The sequence below is a fragment of the Paramormyrops kingsleyae genome, chromosome 19 (genome assembly GCF_048594095.1).
Source record: "Paramormyrops kingsleyae isolate MSU_618 chromosome 19, PKINGS_0.4, whole genome shotgun sequence".
Lineage (NCBI taxonomy): Eukaryota > Metazoa > Chordata > Actinopteri > Osteoglossiformes > Mormyridae > Paramormyrops > Paramormyrops kingsleyae.
Window position 1 is genome coordinate 1,301,590 of NC_132815.1, and position 26,374 is coordinate 1,327,963.

The window sequence follows — 26,374 nt, forward strand, 5'->3', positions numbered from 1 at the left end:
TGCGTCAGCCGTCGTTAAAAAAAAAACACCCTCCCGCGCCCTGTCACAGGCGGTTTCTTGTTTATCAGTGAGTCATTCGCCAGAAGGCCTGCCTGCCTCAGCGGGTCTGAGCTGCTCTTCCTGTTTCCAGTTCCTTCCCGATGAGCCTGGATTTCGCGAAGATGCCTGGCTTTAACCAGCTCCTGCTGCGTTCCCGCCGCGTCTGCGCAACACGTGCCTGCCTATTCCTCCTGCCATCAGTAAAGTACATCTGTCCATCCATTTTTCTGCTTAGCAGCTTTCCTCTTACCTGGTAGACTATGATTTAATCACCATCTATTGCACACAGCACTAAAATAAGAGTTTTGGCTGATTTAGGTGTAGTGGCTTATACTGTAGCAATACTCTGCGCGTGTGTATAAGAGAGAGAGACAGATTGCTGGATCTTGTCGGCGGATTCATGGGAGTGAGGTGCACTCACCTCGTATAACATTTACTCACTAATGAATCTGTGCCCGAGTCCTCCACCATTATATGCTGATTTACGGTGTAGTATGCGATTACAAAAATCAAAGTCAGCAAGTTCTTAGAGAAATTTTCCTTTTATCCACAAGATGGCAATGTAAGCTTATACAGTAATCATTGCCCATTTTACATTCAACTGTAAGAATAACGCAATGTGTTGCCTTTTTGGGAGATTAAAACTTTTTTGTATTTAAAGTAATTGTTATTGAAACGGTTGATCGGAGAGCTGACAAGCTGTTAGAATCTCACTGGTTAATTGCATGCATATGATGGATTCAGTCATGGCGAAAAGATGCAGACCACATGAAATTGCAAAATATGGCCCCGTTTATCACGTTTATACCGGCCGGAGACACTCCATCACAAATCGCCCGTGTCCTATGCATGAATGAAATCCATTCTATTTTACCATAACGCATTTTGATTCTGAACTTGAAGGAATTAAGCTGCTTTGGAGCATTCGAGAAAGAATTTGATTACTCGTCTGAATAATCATAGCTGAATAATTTATATACACATCTTCTTGCAGGGACCAGTTTGCAGGATTGGACTAGCGCAGGATGTATTATTTTTTGCGTGGTATACTTTTGTAAAATATTGTAACATGTTGAATTATTTCTGTTTAAGAAATCAGTATGCCGTGGTGCAAATAGTATCAAACTACACACTGCAGTAACTAATTAGAGCTGGGCTTGACTGAAGCTTTCATTTCTTGCCCGCGCTGCGGGTCACGGCGATGCAGGAGGGGGCGCCGGCTGGAGGCACCGCGTTAGCGCAGAGCGCCGCTGCCGGGTCGCAGCGAATGAGGATCGGGGGGGCGCGGAGCGGGGGGGAGCGGAGCGCACAGTGCGGCGATCCCTCAGCATCCTGTCAGCCGCCGCTGTCACTGCAAAGGGAAATAGGCTGGGCAAGCCCCGCTGACACTGCTGCCACGACGGTCTAATTCTCCAGGGACGCCCGGCGACAGCATTTTTATAATGCCTTCGGATAGTGAGTAATTGATCATATTGAACAATTCCGGTTATATGCACGTCTACGCCTAGACCTTTAATAATACGTATGGTATAATGTACTGATTCTTCATGCGGTAGGGGAACAATTCCCAGCCTGCACCAGTTTGTGGATTGCCAGTTACAAAACACTTTTTCTGCATCTCATAATATTTTTCTGCGGGCGGACTTTTGCTGATTTATTGATTTATCAGGCCCTACCTGTATTATACGGCTACACTCAATTCCACTTTTCATTAAGCAACTGTCAACATTTTCGTTCAAATGCAACACTGAGATAATGCTGTCCGTTGAGCTTTCCGTTTACCTTATACGCCCCTAAAAAGACATATAATGGGATGCAAGCAACTGGCTTGCGCTGAAAAGTTATTACGGTATTGTGCTTTTTAATGTCTTTGGTGCTGTATCAAAGGGGGTCGAACAGTATGAGCAGGTCAGGAATAGCTTGCTGTCGTTAACTTTTTCCTTGATGTTTTATTCTTCTGAGTTCTTGCAAAGTCATACTATTTAAGCGCAGCAAACTGCTGCGTTGTATTAAAAGGTTTTGCACCTTTTAATAATTCCTGTCTGCTGATAGCCTCGGCTGGGTGAGAGAACCCAAGCAGCTTGGTGACACGTTGATGTAGGGTGGACAGCCGGGCGGGGGATCCCAGCTGCACAGGGACTCGCCTGGGTGTTTGCTGGAGGTACAGGGGTCCCTTTTGGCCCCGGGCAGACAATCTGACCCCCATCAGTAGCTCTATTGGCCGTGTTTCTTCCGCTCCAAAGCGGTAGATGTTACCCGCTACGTCAGTGAGCTGTTTGCCCGGAATGGCCTGGCAATAACCAAGCGTGTAAACACGCATATAAAGATACACTTACCCGCGGCAACTGCTACTAGAAAGAGTTAAAACACTGAAAATCAATCCTGATCTTTCAGAATATTTTAAACTTATATTTCTGACAGCCCAAGCTGATAATGAAAAGGTGGATTTTAGCAGGTGGAAAATTATAGGTTTAAAATCATAGAGGCCAATATGATAAGGTGATCTATTTATGGAAGACGTTTAACAGGGAATGGGAAACATCATGTGGTGTTTCAGAAAGTGTTGTAATGCCTGTGATATTATTCTCGTTGGCTTAGTCCTTTCGGTACAACCTGTGCGGATCAGGACCGCTCCATTTACCGTTGATATCCCGTGAGAAGTACAAGCCGGCACGCAGTCGCCCCATTTACCCGAGCGGCGTCTCCTGCAGCGGCTGGTAACGGCGCACATCAGACGGGAAGCCGCACGGAACGTGACCCGCTGTCCAGTAGCCCGTGCCGTCATACCCCTGTAAACTGTCCGCCCCTCACGGATGTATTATGTATAATGCATTTCTAGCTCGATTAAGCAAATATTTCATTCATGATGAGGCAAAACTAAAGACTGCAGCGAACCATCATCAACCAAGGTTTAACTTGAAGCAACATTCATCTGATGAATTGCGCACTTGCTTTGCACACAGCCTTTTTCAGCATCAGCACCACAGGGTTGTCTTCTACCGGGTTATAAAGATCGCGTTACTATATTTTTGTAATCTGGTGAAAGAGAAGGTTCCCTCAAATTTCCCTTTCTCATCTCCAGTTTCCCGTCAGTCATTGCTTTGAAATGCAATACGAGGAGCAAAGAGTAAAACCGTTCAATGCGCTTGGAATTGTAAAGTCTTCAAAAGACACCTTGGCTCCGTTTACACTTGGTTTTAAAATGCGTCTTGGGCAATCAAATCACAGGCAGACGGCCGTGACACATTGCCGTTTACGCCCGTGTTTATCATGCGTCTCCAAGGTGTCCAGCTGACCAGTTCAATTCAATTTTATTTGTATAGTGCGGCGTCGCAGGCAGCCGGGTAGGCAGGATATCTTGAAAATTTGGGGTCTCCAGGCAGCACAGCTCGGGAGGAGTAGGGGAAATAAAATAAGCAATTAGCCAAAGTAGGGGAGACTAGAGGCAGTACAAACGTTTAGGTAAGTGCAATTTGTAAGCTCCGGCAGATAAGGCTATGGCAGAGTAAGTAGGAGGGCGAGGCAGGCAGAAACACAGGCATGGGGGGGTCCCTGAAATGTCAGCGCTCCATTTCCACAAAGGATTGCTAAGCTAGAGTGACAGACTGACAGTTCAGTTCATCCAAAGCCAGTGGCACCGATCCCCACCCAGCTCTACACCTCACACTATAGGTCTAACTGGGAGTGAGCAGTTAGCTAGAGCTAGAACTAGTTTCTCTATAAGCTAAACTAAACAGGTGTGTTTTTAGTCTAGACTTGAATATTGACCACTTGTGTTCAGATTTCATTACTGCCTCGCGCACAGTTATTGTAAAGTAAGAACATAAGAAATTTACAAACGAGAGGAAGCCATTCAGCCCATCAAGCTCATTTCGGGAGAACTTAACTATTAGCTCAGAGTTGTTAAAATCTTTTCTAGCTCTGATTTAAAGGAACCCAGGGTTTTAACTTCCGCTACACTAGCAGGAAGACTATTCCATACTCTAACTACACGCTGTGTAAAGAAGTGCTTCCTCAAATTTGTTTTAAAATGTTCTCCCGCTAATTTCCACTTATGGCCACGAGTTCTAGTATTTAAACTAATATTGAAGTAGCCATTTGGCTGAACAGCATCCAGACCCGTTAGAATTTTATAGACCTGGATCATGTCCCCCCTTAGTCTCCTTTGCTCAAGGCTAAACAGATTCAGTTCCGCTAACCTCTCCTCATAAGACATTCCTCTAAGACCAGGAATCATTCTCATAGCCCTCCGTTGCACCTTTTCTAAGGCAGCAATGTCCTTAACCCAGGGGCGCCGCCAGGGGGGGAAAGGTTAGAACAATTCTAGGGGCCCAGCACTGACATGGGGCCCTGTTAGGGGCTTTACCTTTTCGCAAAAGGGGGGGGCAAAATTCTAATCTTTCATGGGGCCCAAGATTTCTGGCGGCGCCCCTGCCTTAACCTGCACACAATATTCTAGGTGGGGTCTTACCGAGGAATTATATAAATGTAACATCACCTCCCTTGACTTAAACTCCACACACCTATAACCCAACATTCTATTGGCCTTTTTTATTGCTTCCCCACACTGGCGAGAGTGAGACATGGAAGCATCAACATACACACCGAGATCTTTCTCGTAATCAGCTACCTTTATTTCAGTGGAACCCATAAAATATCTGTACTTTATATTTCTGCTCCATGCATGGATTACCTTACATTTATCTGTGTTAAATTTCATCTGCCAAGTATCGCTAATTAAATCCAGAACCCGTTGTAGCCTCTCTGCTGCTAGATCAGTATCTGCTAGACCACCCACCTTGGTGTCATCTGCAAATTTAACCAGTTTCCTGTACAGTATGTATTGGTGTCAATATCATTAATGTAAATTAGGAACAATAGTGGTCCTAAAATTGAACCCTGCGGTACCCCACTATGAATGCAGGCCCACTGTGACATTGTGCCTCTAATAACTGTCTGTTAACCAGTTTTCGATCCAAGCTGCCAAAGTTCCTAAAATCCCTGCAGCTTTGAGCTTAAGCAAGAGCCATTTGTGGGGGACATCAAAGGCCTTCTGGAAATCTAAGGGGATCACATCGTTGGCCTTTTTGTGATCAATTTCACTTGTAGCTTCCTCAAAGAAGTCAAGTAGATTCGTTAAACAGGATCTACCTCTCCTAAATCCATGTTGGCTATCCCTCAGAATGTTATTTGCATCCATCTACAATTTTCACTTGGATTATAGGGTGACCAGACAAAGGGAGAACACTTTCAGTTAGGACGGTATTTGTAAACTACCATTTCAATTAAGTCATTCTCCTATAATCATGCAAGTGTCACTAATGTTAATGTGAAACAGCTGAATGAGTCTTTCAGTCAAGGAAACAAACCAAAGCGCAAGAAGAACTGAACTAATTAGCCAAACATAGGAGCCTTTCATAAGTATAGTTTGTAAGATCTGTAACAGCTCAAAGTATCCTACTTGACATGGATTATCTGGTCACTCTACGTAAAATCCTTGTTGGGTCGCATCCAGGACGTGTTAGTGTTTATACTACAAAAGATATGTGGTCAGATGCAGTGGTGGGTACGGCTAACTGAAAAGTTAGCTTCATAACCCCAAATGCACTGACTCCAAATTTTAACTGAATAACGGTAAGCCGATAAACCACTAAAAAAAATCAGCGGAAGCTAATGATATCCGCTAACTTTAATAATTAATTTAGCTTCTGTTTGGTTTTTGGCTCTGAAACCCTTAAAACACACCAAGAGAGCTAGTCCCATCTGGCGCGTCTTCCCACATCTGGCATGACACTCATGCTTTCAGACTCACGCAAGCAATCTTGCAGAAAAACGATATCATTCCATTATAAACTTAAAATGAGCTGCATCAAAAGCGTTGGGGTAGTTTGCAAACCCTACAGACTATTTACATGGTAATAAACCTCTGACATACATGTAAATGGGTGTGCATGTGTGTGCAGACTTGTCCTTTTAAACTAGCATCCCTTAAATCTGAGAAGTTATCCGGCTAAGCCAGGGGTGGCCAGTCTTATCCGCAAAGGGCCGGTGTGTATGCGGGTTTTTGCTGTAACTCCCTAATTACATTACTAATTAGAGGACTGATTGGCTGAAGAGTCCTCACACCTGGGTTTGAACAGCTGACCTACAGGTTATCCCAAACCTGCACACACAGTGGCCCTTTGCGGGTAAGACTGGCCACCGCTGGGCTAAGCAGAATTCCAGCTTCCTGATACAGGCCCCTGTTGTCCGCTTAGTTCAGGGAGCTCCATGTTAAATGGACTTTATCGTTGTTCATTTATATTTAGCCCCAGATCACCTTAAATCCGTCAAGTTATTGATTTATCACGTCTTGTACTTATACGTAGAGAGGCACTAGGGTGCAGACAAGCTCACAACAGACAGGAAGAAATGTGCATGATTTTAGGGTTTACATACGTTTTTCACCATTACACTTTTAGTTTACCTGCGAAAAAAATGTGCGGATTTACAGTTTGCGTAACTAAGTTTAGTGGAAGCTAATCGGTCCACCAACGGTTTTCAAAGTTTGCGGAAATGCTGATCCGCTAACAAAAGCGTTATCGCACTACGTAGCGGATAGTGGAACCCAGCCCACCACTGACCAAATGTGTCCCAGACCTCCTCGGCAAGTGGTTTGATTGATCGGATCACAGTGTGGTGGTCGTTTACTTTCTGGATTTAGCTCATTCTACTTGCTATCCCATCACTCAAGACGTATTTTAAAACCAAGTGTAAATAGGCCCATTGTGAGAATTCTTCGTTTAAAACAAAGTACAGTGATATATTCTACGCCATTATAATAATGGGCATATTTGTAAAAGTTTGTGTTGCACTATTACCATTCCGATGGCCCTTAGGTAAACTGAGCCCCTCATTGCCAGGGGAGTAGCTAGACATTATGCCCCCCCTCCAAAAAAATGTCACCTTTGGGCCCCCACCCCCTTACATTATATAACCTGATATATTCAAGACCCCCCCCCCCCTTTAAAGTGCTGGCCCCCCTGAATCTGCCAGGGCATCCATGCATCCTCAGACACCCTTTGCATTCCCACCCAGACCGCTAAGGTGTTTGCCCAGTGTTTTGTTGCCCAGTGTTTTGTTGCCCAGTGTTTTGTTGCCCAGTGTTCTGTTGCCCAGTGTTAAATCCATCCAACTTAACAATGCTTTGTCAGCGACTCTGTACCTGGTTTATTTGACTGATTTACTTATTGTTATTTTTTAAGTTTTACCCATAAAACTTATGGGGAGTTTATTAACCTATGGGGAGTTTAGTCTATTCTGCAAATACTGTGGGCAGTGGTGGCTTGATTGTTAGGGAAGCGCACTTGTAATTGAAAGATTGCAGGCTTGAATCCCGACCAGCAAGGCACCACTGAGGTACCCTGAGCGAGGTACCGCCCCCAAGCACTGCTCCCCGGGCGCTGAATTAGCTGCCCCCTGCTATGTCACAATGTCACAAATGCAGAGGACACATTTTGTTGTTGTGTGCTGTGGTGTGTCAACAATGACCACTGATCACTAAATTCTGGTGCCCGTATCACGTTCCAGCTGACGGCCGTCCTTGGCCTTGTGAACCTTTCTGTGTTGCCTTTCTTGGCTCTTTCCTCTCCTGCTTTGCTCAGCACCACTTCAGGGGTCACGCAGACACATTCTCTGCTCACCGCGCTGACATTTGTTGTTTCCACACGATGGAACACCGACCGATTCACTGCCCACAGCCCCTGGCTAATGCTTTCTGTAGGGGGCACCATTCCTGCATGTCCACCAGAGGACCCCCCTCTTCTGCGACGGTGCTTTGCTTCCTCTCATTCTGGCCTCACCCCAAACGTGAGCCTGGTGTCTGCCAGTATCCCTCTGCAGTCACTTTCTCTCCTGTTTCTTTCTCACTCGTTTATCTTTCTGGCTCCTTTAATTATAAATGCTATGGCAGCCTTAATGTTTCCATCTGAGGTACATTGAGATTGTTTTGCTGGACCTGAGTACCCAGCCTGTCACTGCCCCCCCGTTCCAGAGCTTGGCACGTGAAGGAAAAATTCATTGCAACAATGTTTTTTTTTCCAGAATGTAAAGGCTAACACCCCCTCTCAGTCCATCCAGCCTTTACCCAGACGGCCACAACAGCATCCAGAACATTCCGCCTCTGTAAAATCCATAATCCATATGATCATGCAGCAGCCAACTCAGATGCTAAAAATGCGTCCTGCAGTAAAATATGTGTCTCCTTCGACGCCCCTCTGAGCTGAGACACTCTTGGGGTAGTGTTGTCTATCGATTGCTGTCTTTGCACTATGATGGCTCTCCTGTGTTACCCACACCGTGGTCCCTGATGAACTATGAGCCTCCAGGCAAACATGAACTTGTTCACTATGAAGACCCTGATAGGAAGCTGCTGGTGGATGTGGAGGGTCATGTGACCTTGCTGCTCCAAAGCAGTGATGACGCTGGCATGGCCGCTGGCTGTGGGGGGCGAGGCGGATGGAGCACCCAGCGGTCTGGGGGACCCGAAACCATTGATCTTTGCTTAATAATTTGTTTTTGATGAGCCATCAAAGACGGCAGCAGCAGAGCAGGATGCGTCGGAAACGCTCTGATATGCAGTTTAAAGTTCAATGTCTGCTTCATTATATACAGTCATTTGTCGTTTACTCCATGATTATCTTTTGTAAAAAGAAGTGCTTTTCGTGTTTCTTGCTGCAGTTCTGGTCACCACGGCCCCCGCTGCTCTCTGTATCAATCCCCCTCTCCGCACGGGCACCCCCAGGCTGAATTCTCTAGATGCCGGCTTTGCGGACAGCGGTCCGAGTGCATTAGTGTGTGGATCTATTTCACCGTCTCCCAGATGGATGCTTCCCGATGGCGTCTCCCGGTAGTAATAGCTAATTCAGCGGCCCATTGCCATCTTCTTCCATTAGGCATCACAAAGCAGTTTGCTTGTTTCTGTTAAGTCCCCATAAAAACCAAAACAACCAGAGGACTTTTGGCTGTTGAACTGTGGCTCTGGGTGTTGTTATGCAGATTTAAACAGCAGGTGGCGCCGCTGGACTCTCCTTGGGGTGGTTTGTGCATGCTGCAGCATTTTCTCTGTACCTGCCACTCTCAAAGTCTACAACCCGCCGTCATTGCAAAGGAGCTTGTCTCCATGGAAATGCAACAAAGCTGACAAATTTTAAATCATGCTTCATTGATGACATTTAATTTCTGTCTCTGTTTTTGGCGTGAGACCGTTCAGCGGTAAAAACCCATCTATGACTTGACCAAAGCTGACGACTGCTAATCTGATACTAGCATGTGTGACCTCATCATTACGTGCCTGCCAGATCCTGACTGTGGTGTGACATCATCTGTTTGCGCCTATGGATTGTTTAGCCTTACAACATTTGCACCTCTGTGCCACAAACACACGTTTGTGCTAACAGTGTTCTGAAAGCAAAACGGACCTCCATTAACACCATTACCACCACAACAGGCTGTGGTCTGAGCTCTTTAGCCCCCAGTGAGATGTGTGGTGCACTGTGGGACAGAAAGCACTTTGCAGTGTAGGGGATTGTTCATTGGTGTGTTTGTGTTGGGGGTACTAATTTTGTAACTTCTTTCCTCTGTTTTCTGTTTGGTTTGTTTTTACTGCAGTGCCTGTTTAGCATAAACTACAGGCTCTTGCTTGCTGACGTGATGATGAGACGCTCCCTGGATCACTGTGTCTGGCGCGCTCAGCACCTTCGCTAGTTTCTTTGCAGTGAAAGAACTTGAGATAATTTTACAAACGGTCAATAGGTGGCGACATTTCACGCATACTTCTCACAGTGTTCAGCATTTCCCGGATTTTTGTGAGCAGGTGTCGTTAAAGTGTCCGTACACGGACAAATGTGTCCGTGGCAATTTTTTTTACTGAGGAAAAACACTATTTAGGCTACATTTTAAAATAGCATTTTGAACAAAATGGCCAGGAAGGTCAGGATTGGCCATGGTGGTTGACTCCCGTTTGTGAGCCGGGCGCTGTGCAGCGTCTCTCAAAGCGCTGGGCCTCAGACCGTCCGGTATTATTCTACATGAGTCGATTATCTTTCCAGCCTTGGACTGGTTCCAGCCCGAGTGACTTTGTAATGGATAAATGTTTCGAAGATGAATAGATGGATGATTATCCTCCCATTCAGGCTTTATAATCGCCAGCCCCTGCCTTGTCTCTCATTTTGAGTAATACAGGCTCCAAGCTTGTAGCAGATAAAAGCTTGTGGAAAATGTTATTGATTTTATATTGGCATTTCACCATATTCAAGTGTACAGGGAAACTGACGGAAATCACATGAGATCATGGTTATAATACAATGCGGGATAATATTATGCAAGGCAAGCAAAGCTTAGAATGCAAAATAATACAGGGGCGGTAACACTGTAGTGCACTGTAATGAAACATGATATCCCATAGACAGCTCTGTACCCATGTGATTGTCCTCTTATCCCTCATAACTAACCTGGGCCCTCAGTGTCTCCCTGTGTCCTGTGCACTTCTTATGTCTTATGTGGTCATTCTGAATCCATCCCTGTTCTCTCCACTGCCTCTTGCTCCTCTTTCTCTCTCCGTCCCTGCTCCCTTCACGGCCTCCTGCTCCTCTCTCCATCCCTGCTCCCCCTGCTGCCTCCTGCTCCTGCTCCTCTCTCCATCCCTGCTCCCCCTGCTGCCTCCCTGCTCCCTCCACTGCATCCTGCTCCTCTCTCCATCCCTGCTCCCCCTGCTGCCTCCTGCTCCTCTCCTTCTCTCATCCCTGCTCCCCCCTGCTACCTCCTGTTCCTGCTCCTCTCTCCATCCCTGCTCCCCCTGCTGCCTCCTGCTCCTCTCTCCATCCCTGCTCCCCCCTGCTGCCTCCTGCTCCTCTCTCCATCCCTGCTCCCCCCTGCTGCCTCCTGCTCCTCTCTCCATCCTTGCTCCCCCTGCTACCTCCTGCTCCTGCTCCTTTCCCCATCCCTGCTCCCCCTGCTGCCTCCTGCTCCTGCTCCTCTCCCCATCCCTGCTCCCCCTGCTGCCTCCTGCTCCTCTCCCTCTCTCCATCCTTGCTATCCCCGCTGCATTCTGTTGTAAGTCTAAAGCTACTCTCTATTGCCCCCTTCAGTACCTCATCTCATGTGAAATGTTCATGCACACACAGTAACCTATATACATTCTGTGATATCACAGGATCTTAAACTATTGGTGATAATTCCTGTTTTATATGTTTAGATTGTTGTCTTGTTTATTCAGGTTTATAATCTGTTCTCATTAGTAGTTCAAGTTGAATTTAAGGAAAGTAGCAGACATTGCCCAAACTGACATTAGACACTCTGCCTTGTGTTTACAAAGGATTGTATTTATTTTCCTGATATGGTGTAAAGCAGACAGCGCAGTGAGAGAGCAGCCGTTTATGAAGTGAACATGCTTAGTAACACAACGAGCCTGTTCTTCCACACAGCCAGTCATGTGGCTGCAAAATCATTATCAATAAATAATACATAATAAATACATGCAGCATACAGACTGGGTCAAAAGGTTCAGTTAAGTTTCAGCTCCTGATCCATGTGACTTTAGACACGGTGGATCCAGCATCTCAGAGCCAGCCGGCCTCCTGGGATTCTCATCCGCTGCAGCGTCAAGATGTTCCACAGGATGGTACAGTAAAAAAAAACACCTGGTCAGATCGAAGAGGTCTTGGAGGAAGGAGTTGATCCTACTAGCTGGGTGCACACTACTGACTGTTAGTGCCTTTGTGTACACTGCTACACTGCTACACTGCTACACTGCTAACACTACTGTGCTTGTACTGCGTTCCTATATAACTGCTGTAAGGACAATTTGTTGAATATCTTGAATGTGAGCAGCTGTTTTTCTGAGAGCTGGGTCATATGACCCAGTGGCCACTTCGACAGCCAGACTAACATAAGAAGGAAGCAGCAAGTGTTTTGATCATTACCAATCAGGGCAGGGTTACTGAAAGTCGTGATTTGAGTGTGTAACGTGGTCATAAGAGAAGCCGCCCTGCCAAGCACCACCTGCCAAAACACTTGTCAATTTAATAACAAATTCGGAGTCATGCTTTTTAAATGATGTAAATGTATGATGGAACTCTTCCCAATTCCAGTAGCTATTGGGTTATTAAATCAGCGCACAGATAAGCAATTCTCACATTACAGTCCCGACTTTCATTTCTCAGAAGACAATCTTCATGACAAATTGCTCCCAGAAATGACCATGAACTGGACAGCTGGTTTGTCTAGACTGGATTGACTGGGACAGAGGGGCACCAGCTGCCAGTGCAGTAACTGGTCGTACCCAGGCTGTTGCTTTTACATGCACTGCCATAACCCCCCCCTCCCCCCCACCATGTTCCCCCCACCCGTTATCCCCACAGGGGATGTCACAGCTCACCTGTATTTATGGGGAGGTCACATGTCACGCGTCACCCTATGACCATTCTCTGGGTTAGACCTTTGTGTCTGTGATCAGAAGGTTGCTGGTTCAAATCCCTTCCACAGCTGAATAGTCATGTTGGGCCCTTGAGCAAACCCCTGAAATACTCCTGGGCCCCGGCTAGATGGTCCCCATCAGCTGTGTGTGTTTGTCTCTCAAAGGAGACCAAGATGGCACCTGTGAAGTTAAGCGTCCCGGTTTATTTGGGCTGTATGTTCCACTAATCCTGCTGACAAAACTAACTAAGCATGTGGGGTAATCCATGGTAAAATTTGCCTCTTGGTGAAATGCCTATACTCGACAAATTCCAACACAGGACAAACCTCCCCTGCTTGGTAAATTGCATATGCTAAAAAAATGTTGCTTTTAAATATATTGTCAAAATACCGCATACCCCGCATATATCTCTGCATAGTATGGCAGTATGAAAAGGTTATGATGGGATGAAACATTAGCTAAGTCTTGCTCAGAGTGTGAGGCGCAGCACTGGGCATGGCTGTGAGCCCCAAATCACCATGGCTTCAAGCCCCAAATCACCATGGTTTCAAGCCTGAGAGAATCACGGCTTAGAGCTGCAGAGAATCTCGACTTCGAGCCCCAGAGAATCTCGACTTTGAGCCCCAGAGTATCTCGGCTTCGAGCCCCAGGGATTCTCTGCTTCCAGCCCCAGGGATTCTTGGCTTCCAGCCCCAGAGAATCTCGACTTCTAACCCCAGAGAGTCTCGACTTCGAGCCCCAGAGAGTCTCGACTTCAAGCCCCAGAGAGTCTCGACTTCGAGCCCCAGAGAATCATGGCTTCAAACCCAAGAGAATCTCTGTTTCGAGCCCCAGAGAATCACGACTTCAACCCCCAAATGACCACGGCTTCGAGCCCCAAATGACCACGGCTTCAGGCCCCAAATGACCACGGCTTCAGGCCCCTGAGAATCACAGCTGTGAGCCCTAAAGCATCACAGACTGATGGGGAAGCTGCCAGCAGATCGATCACCCAGCTCTGGGCCTCACAGTGTCTGTTCACACAGGCTTGTTGGCCAGTCCTGTTCTCTCTGGGACTTTTTTCCCGCTTTTGTTTGTGGTAATTTATGTTGCACAGCAAACACTTGTATCCAGTGCAATTGCAACCTTGCCTGGGGGTGCAGCAGCGGTGATTCCTCAGGGCCCTGGTTCATCACGCTGCCTCACACCCCAAGAGCAGCAAGCTCCCTACCTGGGGAAGGTTGCTATGACGACACTCGTTTCGCAATTGTGTGCGTTAGGGAAGGAAAATACCAGGCCCAAACACCACTGATTGTGAGCTCTGTCAGTAAACACTGAAACCTGAGTAATTCATATCATTACATCTCATAAAACATTTATTATGTATTTATCTACTGCTCTATCTGTCTACATCAGATCATAAGATGATTAACGTCATAAATAGTTTATAGCTGGAAACCTTTCTAAATTTGTCTTGCTAATCCTGTGCCTCTCTTATGTACTGTGTAGGTGGGGGTGTGTGTATGTGCTCTGATCCACGCTCGTTCCTGTCCCCCAGTCACCCCCGAGGCCATCGGCTTCCTGTCTGCGGTGGGGGTCTTTGTGGTACTGCTGGCTGTGCTCCTCCTCTTCATCAACCGGAAGCTGTGCTTCTCTCGTGTGGGAGGCCTGCCCTGCCTGGAGCAGCACAGCAAGCGGAGGCGTGGTCAGAAAAAGGGCGGGGTTCACCTGGGCCTGGGTGAGTGACAGGGGCAGAGCTTTTGGTGGGTGGGGTCTGTTGTCATTGAACTTAGTTGGGGGTGCTGCTGCCTGTTCTTCCCCAAAGAAATTTTGAAGCAGAAAGGGCTGTAACTGAAGGTCCAGGAGGGACGTGGCCTCACTCTATCGGGAGGGGGGGGGTGATGTTGGGGTTAGGCACTCCTTGGTGGATAGCGCATGGAGTTCAGTCTGTATGAAATTGTCGAGAGTGTCCAGCCTCCAGCCCCCTGCAGCATTTTCAGATGATAGGTGACTGAAATGTGCGTCTTACGACTCGCTGTGTTTGCTGGAGGAGGAAGGGCTGCCCTTCACCCCAAGGTCTCCTCCTCTCTCTGAGGGTACAAACCTTCACCACAGGTTACTCTATGGGGACCTGTAGCCCAGGATCCTGTGAAGTGCTTTGTGTCAATGCTCTTTATTAAAAACACTATGTAAAGTAATAAAACAACTGAAAAAGACAGAGGAGGAGAACTCTTGGTTGTTACCTCTAATTATATTGCATTGTATTGGCCCTTGTTTCATCAGATAGGGCTTTAAACGGCTGTTTTTCCTGGAAATCTTCAGGATGCGCCTGAGATCAAATTTGTCACAATGTTCAACTCTGAAGTCATTCATGAAGAGATTAAAGTGTCTGAATACTGCTGAGGATGTGGAAAGTGCGTCTCGAGGCTTCCGAGAAGAAACCTTTGATAGGAAATCCCATCAACAGAGGCCTTTTCTGGGAGAAAGTGAGGTCATCTGTCTGGTTTTTATTACTCGGGTTAAAGGAAAAGATACAGTGTAGTGTTAAAGCTACCATTAAAAAATATATTTAAAGCCTCTTACCTGGGGGGGTGCATGTAAATGTATGGATTTCTTGTGTTCTCCAAAAAATTGCTGATGTCTTGCTGGATGGCTAGATGAATACCGCTTCAGTGCCCCAACCTCTCCTCTGGGGCACCTTTTTAATTCCACCACCGGCTCACTTAAATAGTTAACTTGATTATGAGGTATTGATTGTCCAAATGAAGTGTGCTAGTAGGTGCGTTTAACAAAGGGCCGTATGTGTACGTAGGTGTATGCTGTATGGTATTCGCAAGTACAGGGGTGTCCTGCAGAGTTATTGAAATGGAGAAACTGACATGCTGACAGAGGAAATTATGGTTTTAGAGTAACATAAACACCCTGACATAAACAAGCTTTTCTTTGGTAGCCTGGGTGTTTCCACATAATATCATTATAAAGTGACAGTTGCAATAATGGGGGAAAATAGAAATAATTTAAGTAATTTATCTCACACCGATGTGGGGTGGGTCTGCCTCCGTGGATCACCATACAGTGTGATCAGAAGGTTGCTGGTTTGAATTCCACAACTGGCACAGAAATGTCTCTGTTGGGCCTCTCTCTCTGCTGGGCCCCTAAACGTCATGTTGCTTTGGATAAAAGCCTATGCTAATCAAACACATGTAATGTAAAATGTCTTCCACACACAAACTGAGATTTTAACCAGGGTTTTTTGGTTTGCACTTATGCCTTTGGTATGGGAGATGGATTAGGGCACTTCGTTTATATGCTGACATTTCCTGTAGTAACAGACCACATGAGCAGGCCTTTCCATCACTGCAGACAGAGGAATGGCCTTTCAGAATCTCCTTTGAAATAAGCCCATAATGCTTTGCGCTTTTTAACATGTTAATGATCCGTTAACAGCCATAAGACACATTACTAGCATTTGAAAGCGTCTGATTCCTAACTACATTCAAATAACACTAATCACTCTAATTATTCAAGTATGAATTCAATTGTAAATCTCTTGCTTGATATCCCTTGGGAGGGGTGGGAGGGGGGGGAATCCATGCCCTTCTGCTTAATGGAGCGGCCAGAGAGAAGCTGGTCCGTCTCTCCTGTTCACCTGGCGTGTTTTTATAGCTTCTCGCTTCGCCACATGCCGCGTCTTGTGCGTGACAGCAGGCTCCCGCTCTCCTCTGAAAGCCTCTTCCTTTGTCTCTGTCCTGCCGGGACCTGCATGTGCAGTGGACAGCTTCGGGGAGGACGACGACCTCACCACGTCGTCAGACAGCGGCGACGAGGTCATGAAGCAGTTTGAGATCTCAGTGCCGCGCTCCCAGAGTTCACACACGGGTTTGACTGAGACCTGTCCTATGGCCGCCATCGAAACCTGTCCCACGGATTCCTGCCCGCCAGCTGAGCAGAGACGGGGTGGCAGAGAAGCCTCCAACAGCCGAGGTACCACAGGGAGCCTGCTGCCCTGGCTCCGGGCCAGTGGGCCAGTGAGAGGAGGAGCCTTTGTTAGGCTGTGCTGCTGATGAGAGCTCAGCCTGTGTTTCTCAGCCTGTGCTCCCCAGCCTGTGCTCTTCCTCAGCACAGGTGCCCATGTGCTGATTTACCAGCCTTTTAATAAAGTAACAGCAAGCCATGCAGCAATATCAGCAGTGGACCTGAAGCAGGCCAGCGGGTCTGACCGCAAAGATTCTTTTCCTACTTGATTTTATTGCAGAAATACTCTGTTTGGATACTTAAGTTATTCAGCTTTTACAAACAGAGTAAATTTGAGGTAGTGTTCGGGAGTTTAAACATAGCGTGCATATAAAGGCAGTGTAAAGATGGCATATACAGTGTAAAATTATGGTATGTGTTTGACAGCTACTACATGCTGTATAAGGGTGTATTTCTGTGTGTATAGGGTACAGGATAGGAGCTGATTAATCCTTCACATGGACAGAGAGCCATGAGGTGTTATGTCTTTCTAATCCTGCAGAGGGTGCCAGAGGCAGACCGAGGCCCCCAGATGGAGAATCCTGCCCAGACAATGAGCCGGGCCCCCTGTGGGCACAGGACCCTGTCGAGGGGCTGGAGCTGGAGGTACGTCGAACCTCAGTGAGGAACCCGGATAGCGGACCTGAATGGCGGGCCTCAGAGGTCGGTCTGGAGATGGAGACGGCTGTGGACAACCTAGGCTACGATCACCGGGAGGTTCCTCAGAACGTTTGGAATGAGGTACGGCAATCATGATGCATGATTTCACATTGGGTTTGTCCAAAGTTGAATACTTGGTTGCTATGTATTAGCAAATGACATATTACGTTTTGCGAAATTCCTAGGTGTGCAACCATTGGACGCTATGCTATCCCACCAGGTCTTGGAGAAGGAAGTGCTCTGTAGAAATTTAAGTAGAAAACAATGCCCAGTTACATAAGTTGACTCAAATGTGTATTTTATTTTGTAATTTTTAGCTTATAATTTTTGTGTAGACTAAGCTACGTCCGGGTCAGATAACATGCAAGACAGCAACCGCTGTGTCCGAATGCATGCATACTGCTTTCATGCATACATGGAGTACTTACTACATTAACAGTTGAGTACTGTAGTAGGCTTCTAACAAAATTCAGTACCTGCTAGGTAAGTATGTGATTTTGGACAAACCCATTGCTTCTGGTTGACGCCATGTTGTTTACAAGGGCTGCTTACAAACAGCTGGTCGCTGTCCTTCAGAGGCATGATGTCCAGAGGGTGCGGTACAAGCCGCCACATGTTCAGCGACCCGTCTCTACCTGCGGTGAGGTCATCACGCTGCTGGAGTATAAAGGGCGAGCGCAGAGGCTGCTGGTGACGGTGATGGAGGTGCAGGGTGTGGAGAACCTGGAGGCTGAGGCCTGGCTGGTACGCCTGGTCCTGCTGCCGAGCCGCCGGAGGCGTCACAAGACCGGTGCCCAGCGGGGGCCGCTGCCCTGCTTCGGGGAGACCTTCCGCTTCTCACACGTGGAGCCCACAGAGCTGGAGCGCTCCGCCCTGCGCCTCCGCCTGTACGCCGTGGGCGGGGCGGCCCGGGAGCGCCTGGTCGGCCAGGGGCTCATGCACCTCTGTGGACTCAAACTGGAAGGGAAGATGGAGGTGTCCCTCACACTGGAGGCCCGCAGCCACATGGAGGTCAGAAGTCATCTTGCACAACTGCCGTTATAACAACAAGACTTAGTAAATAGTGGCTTGTGGTTTACATGACACACATTACACACTGAATATATGGACTGGACACAGACATTAAAAGGGGTGTGGCTAATATAATGTGGGATGGAGACTAATTTCAGGGGGTGGGGCTAATAGACATGATCACCGCAGCACTCAAGGGCCATGATTGGCAGCGGAAGGCATAGGGGTTACAAAAGATTCGTATGAGTGGCAGCAATGCAGCTCTAACTGTAAGTTCCTTTTCCTCAGAGCGTGCCGACCAGGCAGAGCCCATCGGCCGCCTCCCAGAGTGACAGCGCCTCGTCCTCCCAGTCCCTCTCCCACAGCGCGGGGCCTGAGCTGCTCCTGGGGCTGGCTTACAATGCCGTCACTGGCCGCCTCTCTGTGGAGCTCATCAAGGGAAGCCACTTTGGCAGCCTGGGCATCAACAGGCCGCCTGGTGAGGCAGCGCCGTGTATATACACACACTCTCAAGTATACACTCTGAAGTACACCCTTTTAAGTATACACTCTCAAGTGTGCCCTCTTTAGTATACACTCTGAAGTACACCCTTTTAAGTATACACTCTCAAGTATACACTCTCAAGTATACACTCTGAAGTACACCCTTTTAAGTATACACTCTGAAGTGTGCCCTCTTTAGTATACACTCTGAAGTACACCCTTTTAAGTATACACTCTGAAGTGTGCCCTCTTTAGTATACACTCTGAAGTACACCCTTTTAAGTATACACTCTCAAGTGTGCCCTCTTTAGTATACACTCTGAAGTACACCCTTTTAAGTATACACTCTCAAGTATACACTCTCAAGTATACACTCTGAAGTACACCCTTTTAAGTATACACTCTGAAGTGTGCCCTCTTTAGTATACACTCTGAAGTACACCCTTTTAAGTATACACTCTGAAGTATACACTCTCAAGTACACACTCTGAAGTACACCCTTTTAAGTATACACTCTCAAGTGTGCCCCTCTTTAGTATACACTCTGAAGTACACCCTTTTAAGTATACACTCTCAAGTATACACTCTCAAGTATACACTCTGAAGTACACCCTTTTAAGTATACACTCTGAAGTACACCCTTTTAAGTATACACTCTGAAGTGTGCCCTCTTAAGTATACACTCTCAAGTATACACTCTGAAGTATACCCTTTTAAGTATACACTCTCAAGTGTGCCCCTCTTTAGTATACACTCTGAAGTACACCCTTTTAAGTATACACTCTGAAGTGTGCCCCTCTTTAGTATACACTCTGAAGTACACCCTTTTAAGTATACACTCTGAAGTGTGCCCTCTTTAGTATACACTCTGAAGTACACCCTTTTAAGTATACACTCTCAAGTGTGCCCCTCTTTAGTATACACTCTGAAGTACACCCTTTTAAGTATACACTCTGAAGTGTGCCCCTCTTTAGTATACACTCTGAAGTACACCCTTTTAAGTATACACTCTGAAGTGTGCCCTCTTTAGTATACACTCTGAAGTACACCCTTTTAAGTATACACTCTCAAGTGTGCCCCTCTTTAGTATACACTCTGAAGTACACCCTTTTAAGTATACACTCTGAAGTGTGCCCCTCTTTAGTATACACTCTGAAGTACACCCTTTTAAGTATACACTCTCAAGTGTGCCCCTCTTTAGTATACACTCTGAAGTACACCCTTTTAAGTATACACTCGGAAGTGTGCCCCTCTTTAGTATACACTCTGAAGTACACCCTTTTAAGTATACACTCTCAAGTGTGCCCCTCTTTAGTATACACTCTGAAGTACACCCTTTTAAGTATACACTCTGAAGTGTGCCCTCTTAAGTATACACTCGGAAGTGTGCCCCTCTTTAGTATACACTCTGAAGTACACCCTTTTAAGTATACACTCTGAAGTGTGCCCTCTTTAGTATACACTCTGAAGTACACCCTTTTAAGTATACACTCGGAAGTGTGCCCCTCTTTAGTATACACTCTGAAGTACACCCTTTTAAGTATACACTCTGAAGTGTGCCCTCTTTAGTATACACTCTGAAGTACACCCTTTTAAGTATACACTCGGAAGTGTGCCCCTCTTTAGTATACACTCTGAAGTACACCCTTTTAAGTATACACTCTGAAGTGTGCCCCTCTTTAGTATACACTCTGAAGTGTGCCCCTCTTTAGTATACACTCTGAAGTACACCCTTTTAAGTATACACTCTGAAGTGTGCCCCTCTTTAGTATACACTCTGAAGTACACCCTTTTAAGTAGGGGTGCACCGATCGATCGGCGCACCGATCGATCGGCCTCGATCACGTTAATTTGAGGGGATCAGAAATCGACCATATTCCCATGAGATCCACCGATCTTAGTTATATGCTTTTTTAACTTCGCGTACTTTTCGCGTCTATTTCAGTTTATAAATATCTCGCTGAAAACTTAATGTATAATCATGAAAAAAACGCTGGCTAAATCCGTAATCTGTCTTCTTTTCAAAACGTCCATTGTCGGAAGTATTAAAGTTTTAAAAATTAGGTTAAATCGGCAAAAAAGTAAACCATGTCATCTTACTTTGTTTTACCTACATCGGGGGCGTGTAGTACCGCTCTCACCCGAAGATCGCTATTCACATTCTAAATAGCCGCATTAGCGCGTATTCAAATCGCATTCGCATGGTAATTTGATTAACAGCGCAACGGTGAAACACGATCCAGATACATCCCCTTCAGCGCCATAAAAGGGGGTTGGGGACGTGGCCAGGTGACAATGGCTCATTCATACACATGAAAGTTGCTACATATTCAATGAAAGGAGCCAGAAATAGTTACATGAGTTAGGTTTTTCTTATTTATTTATCCAAATTAATGTTGCATCTACACCATTTAGTCATCTTCATGTAGCCAAGACTTTGGTGATCAGATATCTGGGATCAAAACAAACTGCCAGCATTGCTTACTATGTACTTTTATAATGTTTCTGCAAGTGTTCCAAACTGCATTTTGCAATGTCTATACTTTGATGTCAAATTTCAAACTTAACAAAAATCTGACATATTTACAATATATATTAAAATAAAGATGAGTGTAATGGCAAAACAAATATATAAGAAATAATTTATTTGCCATGAATTAAGTGTGATGAAATGTGTGATCATGCCCCAGTCAGTGAAAGTGTGTTTCCTACCCCTAGGCCCCAGAGGGTTAAATCAGCCTTTTCTCCCATTCCCGAGAGAGGTGCAGTGCAGGCTGCCTCCCTCCCTATTTTTTGGACAAGTGTGTCATAACAGCTATATATATATATATATATTTTTTTTTACAAAATTAGAGAAATTAAAGTCTGGAAGAAAAAATATGATTTTGTAGTTCAAACAGCAATGCTCATTTATATGTTCGTTTATATTTGAGGACACTACCTCATGTTTTGTGAGTATTCATATCAATTTACTCAATAAAAATGGAAACATTGAAGTAACTGTCTTTTAGTTATGAAAGAAACAAGATCGGCAAAAAAAAAATCGAGATCGGCAGGTAAGGTTGCCTAAGGATCGGTGATCGTTGATCGGCCAGAAAACTGCAATCGGTGCACCCCTACTTTTAAGTATACACTCTGAAGTGTGCCCCTCTTTAGTATACACTCTGAAGTACACCCTTTTAAGTATACACTCTGAAGTACACCCTTTTAAATATACACTCTGAAGTACACCCTTTTAAGTATACACTGTGAAGTACACCCTTTTAAGTATACACTCTGAAGTGTGCCCTATTAAGTATACACTCTGAAGTACACCCTTTTAAGTATACACTATCAAGTATACCCTTTTTTCAACATCATCTTTCCCAACCTTCTACTGGATAAACTGTAGCAGCTCAATGTCCCTCCATCTGTCTCCTACTGGATCCACAACTTTTTTGTCCAACAGCAAACAGTATGTCAGGGTTGGCGACCATAATTCTGACGCCCTTTTCCTTTTCTGTGCTCTCTCCCATGCTCTACTCCCTCTTCACCAATGACTGCACTTCTGACAGTGACTCTGTTAAGCTTTTTAAGTTTGCAGATGACACCACCATGGTCCCTCTCAAATAATGACAAGTCCACATACCAGGAAGTAACATGGCTGATGTCATGGTGCAGAGCTGACAACCTGGAGCTAAACACACGCAAAACCGTGGCGCTAATCATTGACTTCAGGGAGAAACTTGCCTCACTGCCTTCACTGGAAATGCACAGCTCCTCTGTGAGCAGAGCAGAGTCTCACAAATTCTAGGGCACTATCATTCTAAGACAGGATCTCAGGTAGGACAGACACAGTACTGCAGTTATGAAGAAGGCCTGTCAGCGCTTGTTTTTCCTGTGACTCAAGAAATTTGGCCTGTGCCAAGCACTGCTGATCCAGTTCTACACTGTCATTACACAGTCCATCACCACGTCCTCCGTTACCGTCTGGTATGATTCTGTATTATCACACATCATGCTAAAGCTGCAGTAAATGGTGCCATGTGAGGTGAAAATCATCGGCTGTCGGCACTACGCTGCCGAACACCTCAACTCATGCAGGAGGAAGGAGAGGGCAGGGAAGATCATGCTCCCATTCCGGCGGAGACCCAGAGCATGAACCCTAAGGACTCGGACCAACACCTCCACAGCTTTTTCCCTCAGGCCATCATTCATCTAAAGAAGGACCCTTTTTACCTCCCTCCGGTTTAACTTGCTGCACACGCTCTTTATTATGTACATGGTAATGCTCTCAGCGACTTCCCATCCCATGCCATCCCATCCCATCCCATGCCATCCCATCCCATGCTGTAATCCTTCCGTGCTAGAACCTCTACCACTTCCAGCACTGGAGTCAGTACACATATGCACAGTTGCACATTAAGTTGTTTCGCTGTTATATTGCACATCCTTTATACTCGCAGTTACCTTGTATAAGGTCTGTTAATGTTATTTTTCTCTAGTATATGTCATATCTTGTATATCTCTTTGTGTTGACACCTGCACCAAGACGAATTCCTTGTATTCTTGGTACTTGGTGAATAATACAGATTCGGATTCTGATTATGTAAACACTCCTAAGCATACACACTTAAGAGAACACTCATCTGTCTACGTCAGCTGTATCCTCTGAACACATTTACAGAAGAAAATATACATATGCCAACTGTACAGTAACTGTGCATAGACTCACACGCACATTTCCATACACAGATATTTATTTGTGCATTTATCGTAATAGGGACACATACACAAATAAAGGCACGCCTCCACATACATGCATGCCAAGGTACACACACGTGCATTTGAACATGCTGCATGCATTTACAAACATGCAAGTAAAGGCATAGTTGGAGGTGCAGTCATAAGCACACAGGTATACGGATTTGGTTTATAAGCTGATCTATACCCAGACACAAACCTACTTATAAAAACACATATTTACCTCCCCCCTCCCCATCTTTGCCCCCCCCTACACAGATACCTATGGCAAGCTGACTCTGCTAGACACTGTGGGCCAGGAACTGTGCCGCTGTAAGACCTCCCTCCGCCGGGGCCAGCCGCACCCTGTCTATAAGGAGACCTTCGTCTTCCAGGTGGCGCTCTTCCAGCTGTCCGACGTCACACTGCTGGTGTCAATCTACAGTCGGCGCAGCATCAAACGCAAGGAGCTGCTAGGCTGGGTATCGCTGGGGCACAATGCCAGCGGCCGGGAGGAGTGGCTGCACTGGCAGGACATGCGGCAGTCGCAGGGGCAGCAGGTGTGTCGCTGGCATGGCCTGCAGGAGGCGTAGTGAGCCGGCGGAGGCCACACCCAACCCCGCCACCCCCCCCCCTTCCCAGCCAGGGCTCACAGAAGAGCCCCGCACGTACGATGATGCTCCCAGCCTCTCGGTCTGCTCCGTATTGGACCAATCTCACATATGGCTGCATCCCCATTGGCTACACCAATGTCTGCCACACCCAGAGCCAGCACTAGGGGGCAGTGTAACCCATATCCCAGGGTTCAAGACGAATAGGACTCTCAACCGTTCAGTATGCTGTGTTGTCATCAATCGCTGTGCAAGATAGATGGACTGGCTGTCAGAAACAAGTAACAAGACATTTTCCAGTCGTGCATCATGTTCTGACTTCATTGACTGCTGTGGCACGATGGCCCGGGGATTGTGGGTACGTGGATCGGGCACAGGAGACGAGCTGCTGTATGAGTGAATAAAAGCCAAGGACCTCATTTTACTCCATGTTCTGCTTTTATGATACAGATTCACACAGTTAAAGGACAGTTTTTGTCTAACATTAATGGTCAAACTACTCGTGTAACGTTGGGCACTTAGGGGAATGGAGTTTATAGCTGCTTGGTAAAGCTGAAGAGCCCAGATCTCTGGCAGATGTGTGTATTAATAATGGGGTGGGGGGGGGGGGTTACAGCTAGATGAGTGACATAAAATGCACTTGGTGCATCAGGAAGCTCACATATAAGCAAGTGCATGGTCACCAACAACAAAGTAATTTGTGCCGAGTTGAAGATGGAAGGATGGCTCTAATTTGTGCTGTTTTGTAGTTATCCCGATGCCGTCTTCTGTCTGGGTGGGGCCTGCACACCAGCACTCATGGGAATTCTCAATGTCACCTTTGAGCTACACCGGGCATTTTCAGGCACTGCATATGCATGTCAAAATACATTTGTGTTAATTTCTGCATATTTCTGTAGAAAGGGAGGAGGAAGAAGTTTCCCAGAAGCCTCTCCCCCCCCCCCCCCCCGCCTGTCACATGTATGCTTGCAGCAGGGCCTCGATCATACCTGTGCCATGCATACGAAGAGGTGCACCATGGGTATTGGCTGCAGCATGGACAGTATGGCCCACCGTGACAGCGACAATGTGTTCCACAGATACTTCCTGCTATATCAGTAAATCAACCCGTGGATTGTGCTGATGCCCCCTTATTTTTCTTTTATGACGATTATTTTTATGATCTGCATCGTGTTTCCACAGGTGCTCTTTTTCCATGTTTTATGTAGATATTCCTTATTTGGGATTCCAGTTTAACACTGTCCTCCTCTAGTTCCAAGGAAATCGTTTGATCTTATCTGATAAGCAGGACCAAACGGGAAGGAGTGCTTCCTCACTGTGGGTCATCTTCCATAGCTACTGATCCAGCACATGTTCATGCTGTTAACCGAGGGCAAATTCCAAGGAGCACAGAATGCAGGATGCAAGACCCAGCGTGTCCCGGTGGCTAGTTTGAAAAGTAGGAGCCCTTCGCACTGTCAGGCTAAGGACTGCAGAAGGAAACCAGGGTCTCATGTTCTGAAAACCTTCAAAACGTTGGTTATTTTTCTCAGTAGCGTAGAGGTAACCCGCTGTCACACCATCACCATTCATGCTCTTACATCAGAAGGTCATCACAGGAAAGCCAGCATTCAGGATTAGTTTTATTCCGTTTTTTTTCTGAAATCTCTTGATGCCTACCGCCTGGAATACTAAACGTTATCCATAGTTTTGTATGGATCCATTTGTATCCATTCTGTACAGTTTTTACATTATTCAGATTAATGTAAAATGTCATATTTATGCTGTGACTTATTTAACTTAGTGCTGCATGAGCTTTCATCACGTTTGGAGTCACATTGTTTATTTAAGCATGTATACGTACTTTGGGGTTAGTTCTAGGTTAAAAAATAATTTCATTACAATTTTAGCTGGGGGTGTCTGAGGGCCACGGATACCCTGGCTGATTCGGGGGGGCTCCACTTTACAGGGGCCCTTAAATATGTAAAATTATATGTAAAATTGGGCACAGGGGAGCCCAAGGTGACGAGAATTTCTAGCTACGCCTCTGGCTTCACATTACAGTGACAGCTGCACTGTACCTGCTGCTGTGGCTGAGAGTATTTAATCAGACCCATTAACACAGAAACCCACAGCCTTCAGTGATGGTGCTGATACATGTTCGTTAACTGGACAGAACCTGGCTGTGCTTAACAATTGTACTTAAGGCAGTATAAAATCATACAGCTGTTTCACATTGAATCCTGGCACTGCCGCACTGCACTGTATAATGTTACAGTTTTTATTGTTGCTTAGATTTTTCCCCATATAATATATATCGTGTTATGTTACACAAACACCAATTTCTTGGATGGATCTTATTTTAATAAATACCTGATTTCATTTACTTATCATTCAAGTTTGATTTTACTTATTGTGCATT

General features: G+C 46.0%; 1 protein-coding gene across 5 annotated transcripts; it reads left to right on the forward strand.

The window, feature by feature from the left end:
• The first annotated feature begins 1 nt into the window (after nt 1).
• Nucleotides 2–24,397, forward strand: LOC111844446 (synaptotagmin-16-like). 5 transcript variants are annotated; one of them, XM_072702544.1, is made up of 7 exons: nt 2–244; nt 14,031–14,210; nt 16,244–16,456; nt 16,989–17,227; nt 17,723–18,157; nt 18,446–18,635; nt 23,642–24,397. In XM_072702544.1, the coding sequence occupies exons 3-7, from the start codon at nt 16,303–16,305 to the stop codon at nt 23,953–23,955; spliced, it is 1,332 nt and encodes a 443-aa protein (XP_072558645.1). In that variant the 5' UTR covers nt 2–244; nt 14,031–14,210; nt 16,244–16,302; the 3' UTR covers nt 23,956–24,397. The 5 variants fall into 5 exon arrangements, with proteins under 5 accessions (XP_072558645.1, XP_072558641.1, XP_072558644.1 ...); XM_072702540.1 differs by having other exon boundaries at nt 2–239; nt 13,982–14,210; XM_072702543.1 differs by having other exon boundaries at nt 2–239.
• Nucleotides 24,398–26,374: the final 1,977 nt, after the last annotated feature.